The sequence below is a fragment of the Podarcis gaigeae genome (genome assembly GCF_964106915.1).
Source record: "Podarcis gaigeae genome assembly, chromosome: 1".
In the NCBI taxonomy this organism is placed as follows: Eukaryota; Metazoa; Chordata; class Lepidosauria; order Squamata; family Lacertidae; genus Podarcis; species Podarcis gaigeae.
In genome coordinates, this window is record NC_139678.1 from 116,545,250 (window position 1) to 116,559,645 (window position 14,396).

Sequence of the window (14,396 nt, forward strand, 5' to 3'; positions counted from 1 at the left end):
AACCATGAGATGCACCTAGTTTTTAGAGGGGAAAAAAGGGGCGGTTGATTCTGAATCAACAGCAATCCCTCTTGCTGTTCTGGCTTCAGCAAAAGCAATGCAGCCTGCATCCACTCCATAAGATGCACACACATTTCCCCATACTTTTTAGGAGGGAAAAGTGTGTCTTATAGAGCGAAAAATACGGTGATTGTTGTAGCTTGTCTTCACTTACTGGTGCTCCCCCCCCCCCCCGTTGTGAATATTCTTACGTTATGTATGATCCATGTCACCATTAAGAAAAAGAGGTCGGAATAGGCCAATATATATGTAGACTGCCCCTGGATCAAGTGACTTTTCTTCTTTAAGTTCTTTAAGTTCTTAACCTAGCTGAAGATTGTCATCTGAACTAGCCAGATGTTTAACTGATAACCAATCACAGCCATTGAAAAGTATTTGCCGTCTTCCCCAAAAATGTTAACTAGTTATACTGTTTTGGTGATGGTAACCTTGGTTTAAGGAGCCATTTGGCGCCTAGCTTATATATTTGAGTTTCTAACCCTGCTCCCTGGAACCCAGAAATCCTTACTGCTGCAAGTACTGGTTCAAGACGACTTATTCGATCTAATTTCAGGATATCTGCAGTTTGTGATTTTGCTTGCATAACGTCAGTCAATTTGAAATGGTGTACTTTTGAAATGCCGTGTTGTATAAAACAACTGTTTGGGCAGCAGAGACAGTTCCACTTCAGTGGTGTTCACATCCCATAGATGTTGCAAAGAGCAATTTTCAGGGTTGTTTTAAACAAGCATTCTTGAAACTTTCTTTCGGCCTTTTTGAATTTCCATTCTGCTTTCAACAAAAGGCATTTATGTGCAAACAATTAACAGTTTTTTTCCTGATAATTTCATATTGGGTGGCTTAATAACCTTTATAGCAGGTCAAATATGGTGTGCATATATAGCATGTATTTCCTCCCCCCATCAGAAAGAACTTTTAATGGTGCTGTGAAACTTCTCCATATTGGTGATCTGAAACCTGTGGCTCATCATCGTGACTCTTAAATGCAGACTGGGCAACAGGGGTATAGATAGCCATAACAATGGCAGGTAGTAAAAGCACCTGACTTTTTAACTGGCATGCACATAGTGCTAAGTAGGTTAAAGGATGAGATCATTATGTGTTGCTTCTTTCGGTTTTTAATAGGCCAGATAACTAATCCCTGTGTTTCTTCTCCTTAGATATCAGGATTAAAGAAGAGGAGCCTGATCCAGAAGAATGGCAGCTTGGTGGTGATTCTACACTGAATACCAATGATCTGACACATTTGAGAGTGCAGGTGGTGGACGAGGAAGGGGACCAGCCACATCAAGAAGGGAAAAGATTGCGAAGAGTCGCTTGCACCTGTCCTAATTGTAAAGAAGGGGGTGGAAGGTACGCACTCCTTGACATCCCGCGTGGTAAATGTCTTTAAAATAAATGAGGCAAAAGTGAGGGAGCTCATTAATTTCAGCACCTGTAGCTGTGGGGAATGCATGCTTCTGGTACTTTTCAGTGCGAGCGGACAAATGACTGACTGAGGGGTGTGGCTTGTGTTACGATTCTCGGTTTCAGCGGCGACAGCTCCTGCGGCTTCTGAGCCATTGATCCTTGTAAATGTGTGTACCAAGATGTTTGGAATGTGCCTCTTTACAGTTCAGCAAACTGTCCCTATGTTTCTGTCTGTGCTGAGGAACTTTTGTGTTGGTTCGTATTTTAACAGAGGCACCAATCTGGGGAAGAAGAAACAGCACATCTGTCACATACCTGGTTGCGGGAAGGTGTACGGGAAGACATCGCACCTGAGAGCTCACCTCCGCTGGCATTCTGGAGAGCGTCCATTCATTTGTACTTGGATGTTCTGTGGGAAAAGGTTCACCCGCAGCGATGAGCTACAGCGGCACAGGAGGACACATACAGGTTACCAACGTTTGGCGTCTTTACAATTGTTTGTTTGCGCACTCCTTGTGAGGGCGCGGATATCGTGGACTGGTTGGATGCAGAGGAATGGTGTGGAGGAACCCTTTAGGGAACCCCCATGGGAAGACGGCTCAGAGCCTCAGGGGATTGGTGGTGGGATGACCGTAAGTGGTCAGATGGAGAAGTCTGGGAGGAGGAGGTGTCGGAAGCTGAAGTGGTAACAGGGCTTAGTGAGCAGGGGGATTCTGTGGCAGAGAGCAGTCCAGAATCAGAGGCAGAAGCTGAAACAGGAAAGTGGGATGAGGGAGGTCAAGAGGCAGAGATGAGTCTGGCTGGTGAAGAGGCACAGGTAGCTCCTCCTGCGGCTGTGACCAGCTCCCGTCCCTGCTAGTGCCCCAGAACCAGGAGAGGTATGAAGAGGGCGGAGGATAAATTAGCGTCATGCAAGCACCATCTCAGATTGCTTAGGGAAAACCCTGGAGAGGAGGGAACCCAGGAAGATGTGGGAAGGCAGGGACCTTCAGTCTACAAAACTGCCTCATGGGGCGAGACCTGGCACCCCTGTGCAGATCCTGTTTTTCTAATAGAGTTCACTTCACTTACTCTGTGTGACTCGCACCTGTCAGCAGGGATGGGGAGGGAGAGCAAAACACCAATCCGGGTTAAAATATGGCTTGCAAGCACTGCTGCTAACATCTGACTGCCTGTCAAAATTTAGCCTGCCGTCGCTTCCTTTTCGCAACAGTGCATTTAAATCGCTGCACAGTTTTCAACCCAAGATAAGCTGAAGCTTTTGGCTACAATGTGCCCGACGGTATTTTGTGTGAGAGCTTCTGACTTTTATGTTTTCAACAGGTGAAAAGAAGTTCGTCTGCCCAGAATGTTCAAAGCGCTTCATGAGAAGTGACCATCTTGCCAAACATATTAAAACGCATCAAAATAAAAAGGCTATTCACGCTAGCAGTACAGTGCTGGCCTCGGTAGAAGCGACGCCGGAGGATACTTTGATTACTGCAGGCGGAACAACGCTTATCCTTGCTAATATTCAACAAGGTTCTGTTTCAGGGATAGGGACTGTTAATACTTCTGGCACCAGCAATCAAGATATTCTTACCAACGCTGAAATACCTTTACAGCTTGTTACTGTTTCTGGAAACGAGACAATGGAATAAATATTACACAAGATACCTATTAATTGTGGTTATTTTTATACAGTAGTGAGAAGAATATTGTTCCTAAGTTCTTAGATATCTTTTTATTGATGTGCAAAAATTTTTGGATTGACAGTAACTTGGTTATACATGACACTGAAATGCCTTACTTTGTATGATATTCCATAGTATATTAAAATGGTAAAATTGCATGGGTTTTGTAGGTACTTTTGGAATCTAGAAGAGATTAAATTTTACCAACTTGTATAAAAAAAAAAATTTAACGATGGAAATGGTAGTCTAATCAAATGCATCAATCCTTTGTGGTTTAGTGTAAAAATGAGAACATGTTGGTATTTATCTATTGTAAGATAAAAGTTGATTGGTGAAAGAAATCATGTTATGATAAAGAAAGAAATTTTGTAATTTTCTTGACGACTGGAATTTTTATTATGCATAACTGACAAATCAAGTTTCCAAGCAAATGTTTCATTGTATAGGCTTTACTTAGCTCATCAAGTTGTCATTTTGAAGCTAATTATTTTAATTAGGTTAACTATGTACAATATTTTAAGCATAACTCTCGTAAGATTTTGAGAAGTACATTTTAACATGGAACTCTAGGGATAGTTACCTTTTAAATCCTGTTGAAAAGCCATGTTTAAAGGTTTAATTTTGCCAAAATAATGTATTGTTAATATTTTTTCAGTAACTAATTTGGACAATATAACCAATATTTAAAATTATTCAAAGGCTTAAAAGAGAATAGGTTGCAGCATTTTGGGTGGTGAAGCAAAAATTAAAGGTGCCCTTTTCTTGAATATTGGAGGACCAAAAACTAAGGGGTGTCCGTTTCAACATTGGTTTTTATCTAATCTTGTCTCTAAAAACATCTGTCTGCCAGGGCCTTAAAAGCCATCATGTAAATTTCCAGTTAAAAAACAAACATATGCAAATAATAGAAATCAGTCCTACAGGGACAGTACTCCAAACTATATTAATATTAGTCAATAGTGAAATAAGGGTTTTTACAACGCTTTCTTCTGCCAAGCTTTTGGTTAGCTCTACATTTAAATGTCCACATCTTTCCTTTATGCTTCTTCCTTAAATTGTATGTATCCAGTACATTTAAGTGATAAACATATATGTTTTTTATTACGCTGAATTCTTTTTTATTTTTTAATTACTGTTTATATTTTCAATAATAGAAAAAAAATGTACACACATAATTTGCATAGCCGGTCTGTAAGTGCGCTACCCATTTTACAAGGAAAAGGAAAAGAACAATAATTAACACCTGTTCACTATTTACAAACATTTGGGAATCTGTTTATTTGTTCAAACCACCTCAAATTTAAAGGCTACCTTATTGTACGTTTAAAATGTATTATAACAGTGTGGTAGTTAATAAAACACTATTTTTTTTTCCTTTTGACTTGGGATTTCTGGTTTTTCTTGGCCTATTGCGTAAGAATGAAAAATGACCTGTTGCGGTTTATATGCACTTCTCTGATGCTTTCTGCCTCCCAAACAGCTGTCTGTTGCAGCAGCCCTGGCTTCAAACTCCCCAAGATGAATGGTACCCGTGGGCTGACGATGGGATGCTTCCCAAGACCCTGTGGGACAGCTCAGAGACCAGAGGTGACAGCTGCGGCTGCCCTGAGGACTCCCAATGAGAGAGGAGAGGAGGCTGAGGGAATACTCCACAAGGGTGGGTGTTTGGAAAAGTGAGAGGCTGCCAGCTCTGTAGGCAAACAGTGGCATAACTGGGCTCCTGAGCCCCACAGGGGTGCCACAGAAATAATACAATTGGTCAAGGGAGCCGTGGACACAAAAAGGTTGAAAACCTTTTGAGATACACTAAGAGAGGTTTTCTAGTTGGCTGCTTTCTCCAGGGTGTTGCACATTATCTCCATTGATTGTGTCTACATTCTGATCTAGGACCTTTCCCACTTGGGCCTGTCCAATCAGGATGACTCCACAATTTCCCAAGTCAAGTTGGTTGTTGAGCAATAAATCTCTAGGAAGTTAAAATAATTTAAGATTATTGTTGTTGTTGTTTAGTCGTTTTAGTCGTGTCCAACTCTTCGTGACCCCATGGACCAGAGCATGCCAGGCACTCCTGTCATCCACTGCCTCCCGCAGTTTGGTCAAGCTCATGTTGGTAGCTTAGAGCAGTGTTTCCCAACCTTGTGCCTCCAGATGTTTTTGGCCTACAACTCCCATCATCCCTAGCTAGCAAGACCAGTGGTCAGGGATGATGGGAGTTGTAGGCCAAAAACATCTGGAGGCACAAGGTTGGGAAACACTGGCTTCGAGAACACTGTCCAACCATCTCGTCCTCTGTCGTCCCCTTCTCCTTGTGCCCTCCATCTTTCCCAACATCAGGGTCCTTTCCAGGGAGTCTTCTCTTCTCATGAGGTGGCCAAAGTATTGGAGCCTCAGCTTCAGGATCTGTCCTTCCAGTGAGCACTCAGGGCTGATTTCCTTAGAATGGCTAGGTTGATTTTCTTGCAGTCCATGGACTCTCAAGAGTCTCCTCCAGCACCATAATTCAAAAGCATCAATTCTTAGGTGATCAGCCTTCTTTACCAGCTGTCACTTCCATACATCACTAATGGGAAAACCATAGCTTTAACTATACAGAGCTTTGTTGGGAAAGTGATGTCTCTATTATTATTATTATTATTATTATTATTATTATTATTATGCCACCTTCTGTCAGATGGCCTCATACTGATGCACTGGCTAGATCTGAACCCTTAATTTCATCAAGGTATCTGCATCGTTTGTCCAGGTTCCATGCCTGATTGGAAGCTGAAATGCTCAGGAGGTTGTTATATTTAAGCAGAAATCACTACCAGTTCTGAGGTGCTTACAGTAAGAAAATTAGGCTCTGTGTAAGAACATGAGCCTAGGACTTGACGATCGAAAGGTCGGCGGTTCGAATCCCTGCGGTGGGGTGCGCTCCCGCTGCTCGGTCCCAGCGCCTGCCAACCTAGCAGTTTGAAAGCACCTCCGGGTGCAAGTAGATAAATAGGGACCGCTTACCAGCGGGAAGGTAAACGGCGTTTCCGTGTATGGCTCTGGCTCGCCAGAGCAGCGATGTCACGCTGGCCACGTGACCCGGAAGTGTCTCCGGACAGCGCTGGCCCCCGGCCTATAGAGTGAGATGGGCGCACAACCCCAGAGTCTGTCAAGACTGGCCCGTATGGGCAGGGGTACCTTTACCTTTACCTTTTAAGAACATGAGCTAGTGTATTGCTGTTAAAAGTGCTTGCAGGGGCAAGAAACAATACTCCCAACCATAGATGGAATAGTGTCGGCCAACAGGCATCCCAGAAGGTTGGGAAGTATGCATGTGAACAGATAACGTCTGTCCTACTTCCATGCACCCAACCATCCGCCATAATAAGATTTGTTCTTTAGCTCCACGTAGGTCACACTCCTGCCTTGTATTCTAATGGGATAAAGAAATCAAAGCCGACTGCAATTGGGAGCAGATACAGTTGTTAATATCTCCCATCAAGTTTTATAAGATGAAGTAAATGAGCTTTGGATTCGGGTGGCGCTAGCACAAAGCCTAGGACTTGCTGATCAGAAAGTCAGTGGTTCGAATCCCCGTGACGGGGTGAGCTCCCGTTGCTCGGCCCCTTCTCCTGCCAACCTAGCAGTTCGAAAGCACGTCAAAGTGCAAGTAGATAAATAGGTACCGCTCTGGTGGGAAGGTAAACGGCGTTGCTGTGCGCTGCTGGCCACATGACCTAGAAGCTGTACGGCTCCCTTGGCCAATAAAGCGAGATGAGCACCGCTACCCCAGAGTCGGCCACGGCTGGACCTAATGGTCAGAGGTCCTTTTAAAATGAGCTTTAGGCAGCAAGGGGAGAGGAGGCAAAATGGACTCTCACCTCCCAAAATCAGAAGGCCACTAAAGTGCGTGAGTTGCTATCAATGGGGAAATAAAGAAGAGTGCTCTACAGGAAGACAAAATGGCGGCGCTGGTGGCAAGCAGAACTTTGTGAGTCAGGCGGAAGCACAAAACACACAGTGCAAAGGGAAGGTACATTTTGTCCCTTTGGTGTACAATCCCTCTCTGCCATGTTGTGCATTAGGATTCTATAGCACTTAGACTGCTGAGCAGCCTGTGATCTCGAGAGAGGAACTGGGGACTTGTGACAGCCCCAGGGGTGTGGAATTTGCGTCGCTGAATGGTGCTAACAATTTTAAAATGTGTTAATGTGATCCTGGTTTCCACAAAAAACGAAGAAAAACAGGGCTGATGATTAGTCCTTAATACGATTGTTCTTTCCCTCCCTCCTTTTTTGAAAAAAGGTAAAGGAGTGAAATAGCTGAGGTGCTGTGATTAATAATTAACTGCACTGTGGTACGTTGTCAGATTTTCCATATGTTTTCATACCAATTTTGATGTAGGCAGTGTGTCCTAAATATATAATTATTTAACAGCTTGGAATGGCACTGAAGGAGCCCCCATTGCACAAAACATGCATTTGCAAATAATAGCTTTGTTTCTTGCCCTATTTTTACTTTAATTAGTTGAATATTTACCTGGGGCACTGAAATGGGCTACTTTTTTGAAAAGGTTAATTAATTCTAATTTTTTAATTAGACACGTTATTATGTACTTACTCAGACTGAGTCCATGACATTATTATATAGGTTTAATTTTAAATGTTAAAATCTCAGAGCCATTCAATCAATAACTTGCACTAGGGGAGCTGGCTTTTCCTTTTTTTATTATTTTATTTTGCACTCAGTTTTGAACTCCTGGAAATGGTACAGTAAGAATGGTTAGCAGTGGACACCCAGATGCAGATGCAAAACCTGATGCAGCGGTGGAGAATCTGTGGCCTTCCAGAGTTTCTATTACCCCGGCCATCACTGATGCTGCCTGAGGCTGATAGGAAGTCCCATAGCACCCGAAGGACCACAGTTTCCTCATCTCTGCCTTAGGAGAAACATCCAAATGATAAGAGCTGTTCAGCAGTGCACTCTCTTTCGCTGGGAGCAATTCAGCAGGAACTGGGCAGCCCCCCATGAGGGATGCTGTATTTTCATCATCCGTTGGAGATCCTGCATTGAGAAGAGGGTTTGACGAGATGCCCTTTAAGGCCTTTTTTGATTGTAACGTTCTCTGATTTAAAAACAAACATAGTGCAATTTCAACAGCCTATCAGATCTACTGATCGGAAGGCTAATTCCCTATGCAGCTCTCAGTTTGGTTTATTTGGGCTAGTTTTTAGTCTACAACACCATACTGTGCTAATTCCTTATAAAGAGTTGCTGATAACTGTGAGAAGCTTTGAAAGGAGGTTGGGCTGCCATTTTGCAACATCACCCTTGAGAATTAAGCTAACCTTTTGAAATAAGTTCTGAGCCAAGTTTAGAAGATGCCGAGCAAATGTAATGTAGAAGTCACAGAGGTAGCTTGCAATACACATTCTGATGTGGCATTAGGCTGAGCCATATGTTTATAAAAGGAGAAATTATTTGAAGAGGGTAGGTCACGGGTCTTGGTGCATGGCTGTTTTTTATGCACTGTAAGTACTGTGTAAACATTGGCTATTCATGGAGTCTGCAATACCCAGCCAAATAGCTATGCACTCTGCAAGTCGTGAGTTTCCTAAGTGGCAGAATAGCTGATGTTTACACTTGCAAACATCAATATGGCGATTTAAGACGGATTTGCACACCGGAGTGCTGCTTCTGTATTACTGTGGGAATGTGATATTTGTAGGAGATCTCATACAACATATTACATATAGTATTACTTATTATACGGCCATTTTCAGAAAATGCTTTTGGGACACAGAATAATGGAAAACAGAAGAAGAAAAAAGCGCCTGATTGTTTTGTTTTTTTAAAAAGCTAGGATAAAATTGCCTGTGTCTCTGGGGAATTCACCAAACATATTGTGTCATCAGCAGGGTGAAGACATAGTGGCAGCTGTGCAAAGGGAACAGATCGACATGCGCTGCTTTTTCATATTATTATGCAACACTTTGGACAGGAAGTTGATCGGTTGTGCAAAATGAATGCTCTGGCAGACTGCTAGGCCTGTGAACGAGTGATTTCCAGAGAACACAGACTTACAGTCACTATGTTGGTCCATCTCCCCTTGAAACAGTTTCTGAACCTTGTGAAAAAGATGAAACAGCTGAAAAAGAACTCTGAAGATTAATATGCATAATTTTCCTTTTCCTTTCTTTAGTTTTCGTTATTGTTGTTGGATTGAACTATGTATAATAATGTAAAACCCCGTATCTGTTTTGAACATTTTGCAATGCCAGTCCCTCATTCTGTTTTTTTTTTAAACCAAACAAACAACATGCTTTGATTGAAAGCCACCACGATAAGTAAGATCTCCTTGCCCTGAAGATGGCTTCAGAATGGAATATGTTAAATATTTTCTTCCAACTAAGTTTTCCAGTTCTGAGCATTGTTATGCAGCAAATTTAACTCTTTTTCTATTAGGTTTGTTTTTGAGGGAGGAACATGCAGACTGACCCACAAACGTACATAGTTCAAAATGCTGAGCTGAAGTGGAAAAACTTGTTGGACAGATACTGTATTGTTATAAGGCAAACTGTTAAAATTATCTTTGTTCCAATTTTCTGCAGCAAGTTAGTGAAGATCAAACGTATCCATTCTTAAGGAAATCAGCCCTGAGTACTCACTGGAAGGACAGATCCAGAAGCTGAGGCTCCAATACTTTGGCCACCTCATGAGAAGAGAAGACTCCATGGAAAAGACCCTGATGTTGGGAAAGATTGAGGGCACAAGAAGAAGGGGACGACAGAGGATGAGATGGTTAGACAGTGTTCTCGAAGCTACAAACATGAGTCTGACCAAACTGCGGGAGGCAGTGGAAGACAGGAGTGCCTGGCGTGCTCTGGTCCATGGGGTCACGAAGAGTCGGACACGACTAAATGACTAAACAACAACAACAACAAAATATACACACTGAAATTCAGCAGTTTGGTAATCAGGCTGGTAATTAGATCAACTCACAAAATATTCAGCTTAATAAAGATCCCAGAAGGCCAAAAAAATATATAATTGACAGAAATATGGAGAAAGAAAAGGCAAAATATTACATGGATTTGCAATCAAACAACCTTAGGGAATCATCCCCAATAATCAGTACAAGGATTCTAGAAAAGAGTAGTTCCTCTCTGAATTTTAGCGTCACAGACATGGCAAGTCACTTTGTGCATGATCATAGCATCTCATACTTCAGACATCCTTTCTTTGTGACTCAGAGTTTCCTGTTGCTTCCGGCTGCTTGCCAAGCTCTCAGAAATAAACAGCGCAACAGGGCTTTGTGCAGGGTTAGGGGATGACTGGATTCTATCCCATGCAACAAAACCAATTCGGGATCCATTTCAGTTAAACAGTACAGTGCCGGATTTACATATAAGCTAAACAAGCTATAGCTTAAGACCCCACTCTCTTGGGGGCCCCTCAAAAAATTAAAGGGGAAAAAACTGGAAGTACAGTTCCAAAATACAGTGGTACCTCAAGTTACATACGCTTCAGGTTACATACGCTTCAGGTTACAGACTCCGGTAACCCAGAAATAGTGCTTCAGGTTAAGAACTTTGCATCAGGATGAGAACAGAAATCGTGCTCCAGCGGTGCGGCGGCAGCGGGAGGCCCCATTAGCTAAAGTGGTGCTTCAGGTTAAGAACAGTTTCAGATTAAGTACGGACCTCCAGAACAAATTAAGTACTTAACCTGAGGTACCACTGTATAAGATAAAAAAAATAAAATAAAAAAATAAAACCTACATACAGCAACAGTGTTTTGTGTTGTATAAGCTCCAGTCAGTGCCAATCCTGTAGCTTCTTGCTGAAACCTTGTAACTTTATACCATAAATGTTCTGGGTCGTTGTTGGTTTCAGTTCTGCTTTGGGGGTCAGTGCACAGGAACCAGAGCATCAGGACCCATCACCAGAGCCAGAGGGGCGTAGGGAGCAGTGGGAGGGGTGCTCCAAGAGGCTGAGGTAGGCAAGGGCCCACAGCCCAGCCCCCTAGCTGGCCAGGTGGGGCTCGCTAGCTCTGGCAGGAGGGGTGTGTTTCCTCCCTTGGAGCAGGTGAGGGTCACCTGCCTCATCAGGCCCAGGTGCTGCAATCAGCCTGCAAAGTCCAACAGGGAAGCAGAGCTGAGGGCTGTGTCTCCTCAACTGCTCACATTGATAGGCCTCAGCTTGGATTTTCCAGCATCTCTGTGGGACTGTGGTGTGGCTTGGGCTTTGGAAACATGGATTGACCCTGGACTGAGTGAACTGACATACTGGACTGACATACTGACTATTTGCCAGGTAGGCCAGCAGTTCAGGACACTAGAAAAAGTAACACCGCATGCGAGAGCCTTATGTGGAGCCAGTGTGGTGTAGTGGTTAAGATCGGTAGACTCGTAATCTGGGGAACTGGGTTCGCGTCTCCGCTCCTCCACATGCAGCTGCTGGGTGACCTTGGGCCAGTCACACTTCTCTGAAGTCTCTCAGCCGCACTCACCTCACAGAGTGTTTGTTGTGAGGGAGGAAGGGAAAGGAGATTGTTAGTCGCTTTGAGACTCCTTTGGATAGTGATAAAGCGGGATATCAAATCCAAACTCTTCTTCTTCAAACTCTTATGTGACACAGCAAAAGCAGTTTAATTTCAAGCAACATGGTGAGACTTTATTTCATAGACCACTTTGGAACAATTACAACAATCTTTGTTGGACATTTGGAATATATGGTTCTGATCTAAACAACAACAGCAAACAAATAACATTTGGGAACAATATTTATTTGGCGTTTACTGGTGCCCTTGAAAAATATGAAAGGTGTACAATATGCTTATGACCTCCTCTTGTTTCATTACATTATGTTTTGTATTTTACAAGTTTTTTCATTTTCTTTTCTAAAATCTGAAAATCAACAAAGGTTATTTGTTATTGTTAAATGGTTGATTTTTGCTTAAAATATTGTTAAGTTTTGAGTTGCTGTGGCATAAATGTGACATACATTTAATATATGATAATATTTGAAAAATCAATTAATTTCTTTTTTTAAGGACATGTTACAGAATATACCCCCTCACACAAAATACTAGTTTGAAGGGTCCCCAAGATGTTACCCCATGTAAGTATCTTTCCAAAAGGTCTGTGCCTTACTAAGTAGGAATAAGCGTTTAAGTGCAGGGAGCACTTTTACCTTTATACAATCATGTACACCTGTTCTGTGACAATTGTATTCACATGATTGCAACCATTGAGATAAGACACTTACTTAATCAAGTTACTTAAGCTGCACTAGAGGAGATATGATTTAAAATTATGAATAATGATTTAGATGGATCAATGAAGGAAGATTAAGTCTATATGATTAATTGGAGAAATGGTCAGCTAAACGTCTCAACAGGAATTGAACATGCACAGTTGATGGAAACAGGAATGGATGGAAAAGTATTAGAAATTAGGAAAAGGTATTTTACTGTGAGCAGCAAAGGAGGGAGAGGAAAGAAGCAATTTTTGAGGCGGGGCGGAAAGTCAATTTTTAAATTGGCGTTCAGTTCAAATTAATTTGTTGTTAATTTGTTTAAAATTTGAAAAACTAATAAAAAATTAATTGGCTTTTTTAAAAAAAGAGGTAAGATGTTTGCTGAGAAACCTATGTGAAGGTAAAGGGGACCCCTGACCATTAGGTCCAGTCGTGGCCGACTCTGGGGTTGCGGCGCTCATCTCGCTTTATTGGCCGAGGGAGCCGGCCTACAGCTTCCAGGTCATGTGGCCAGCATGACTAAGCCGCTTCTGGCGAACCAGAGCAGCGCACGGAAACACTGTTTACCTTCCCGCTGGAGCGGTACCTATTTATCTACTTGCACTTTGACGTGCTTTCGAACTGCTAGGTTGGCAGGAGCAGGGACTGAGCAATGGGAGCTCACCCGGTCGCAGGGATTTGAACCGCCGACCTTCTGATCAGCAAGCCCTAGGCTCTGTGGTTTAACCCACAGCGCCACTCGCGTCCTTGAGGAACCTATAATTTGACACAAAACACCTAATTCTGTGTGGAATTTTGTTTGTGTGAAATTTCAAAAGAGAAAGCACTTAGGTTGTAGGTTCAGGAAAAGCATTCAGGCCAGGGCTGGGGAGAAGAGAACAATATACTGAGAAGAGAACAATGCCTGGTTTATGGTGCAAGTCAGTTCAAAAGGAAGTCTTGTTGAGTTCAGTGGAGCTTACTCTCAGGGAAGTGGTATAGGATCGCGGCCTAAATTTGTTCTGGGATCTGTAACTTGACTATTGAATGGGGATGCATATTTTTCTGTTGGACATGTGTGAGTTCTTGCTGATGAAAGGCATTTTTGCTCATGAAAATGCAAAGACTGATACGCATGTGACAAATAATGGTTTTGAAATGGGTCCTGGAATTTCTGCCCCCTGTGCAAATATTCATGTCTGTGTTGGTTTCCAGTTATGCTTGATGGCTTAATAGCCAAGATTAAGAGCTGCATGACCTGAGCTGCATGCATCCCTCATTAGAAGAGCCCTGTTTGCCTCCCAAACCTTTCTCCACCCCATTTTAAATGTGTAATAATAATAATAATAATAATAATTTATTACTTATACCCTGCCCATCTGGCTGGGTTTCCCTAGCCACTCTGGGCAGCTCCCAACAGAATATTGAAAGTGCGATAAAACATCAAACATAAAAATCATCCCGAAACAGGGCTGTCTTCAGATGTCTTCTGAAAATCAGATAGTTGTTTATCTCTTTGACATCTCAAGAGAGGGTGTCCCACAGGACAGGCGCCACTACCAAGAAGGCCCTCTGCCTAGTTCACTGTAACCTCACTTCTCTCAGTGAGGGAACTGCCAGAAGGCCCTTGCTACTGGACCTCAGTGTCTGGGCTGAACAATGGGGGTGAAGACGCTCCTTCAGGTATACTGGGCTGAGGCCGTTTAGGGCTTTAAAGGGCAGCACCAACACTTTCAAATGTGCTTGGAAATGTACTGGGAGCCAATGTAGGTCTTTCAGGACCGCTGTTATGTGGTCTTGGCAGCCGCTCCCAGTCACCAGTCTAGCTGCCGCATTGTGCATCCGATTCACCTAATTACAGGACGGTTTTTCAAACTTTTATTGAGCTCTCTGAGCGATGGGTTCAATGTGGTCCTGGCTTTCTGTTTGCAGGAGGATCCTGCAATAATTACCCATTGGTGAGCAGAAGGCCTCTCCATTGTTTTCATGAACAAATGACCCCATACTTATAAAAGAAACAGTGCAACCCAAGGCGGCTGTT

At 42.8% G+C, this 14,396-nt stretch overlaps 1 protein-coding gene across 2 annotated transcripts in view; it reads left to right on the forward strand.

Moving 5' to 3' along the window:
* Window positions 1-4,524, forward strand: part of SP3 (Sp3 transcription factor) — a gene marked incomplete at its 5' end in the record, with an annotated part of 25,445 nt that extends 20,921 nt beyond the window's left edge. For both annotated transcript variants that reach the window (XM_083707507.1, XM_083707506.1), the window contains 3 exons: window positions 1,221-1,413; window positions 1,742-1,938; window positions 2,794-4,524. In XM_083707507.1, coding sequence (XP_083563633.1) covers window positions 1,221-1,413; window positions 1,742-1,938; window positions 2,794-3,110 — 707 coding nt within the window. In that variant the 3' untranslated portion in view covers window positions 3,111-4,524. The remainder of the gene's footprint in view (window positions 1-1,220; window positions 1,414-1,741; window positions 1,939-2,793) is intronic.
* Window positions 4,525-14,396: the final 9,872 nt, after the last annotated feature.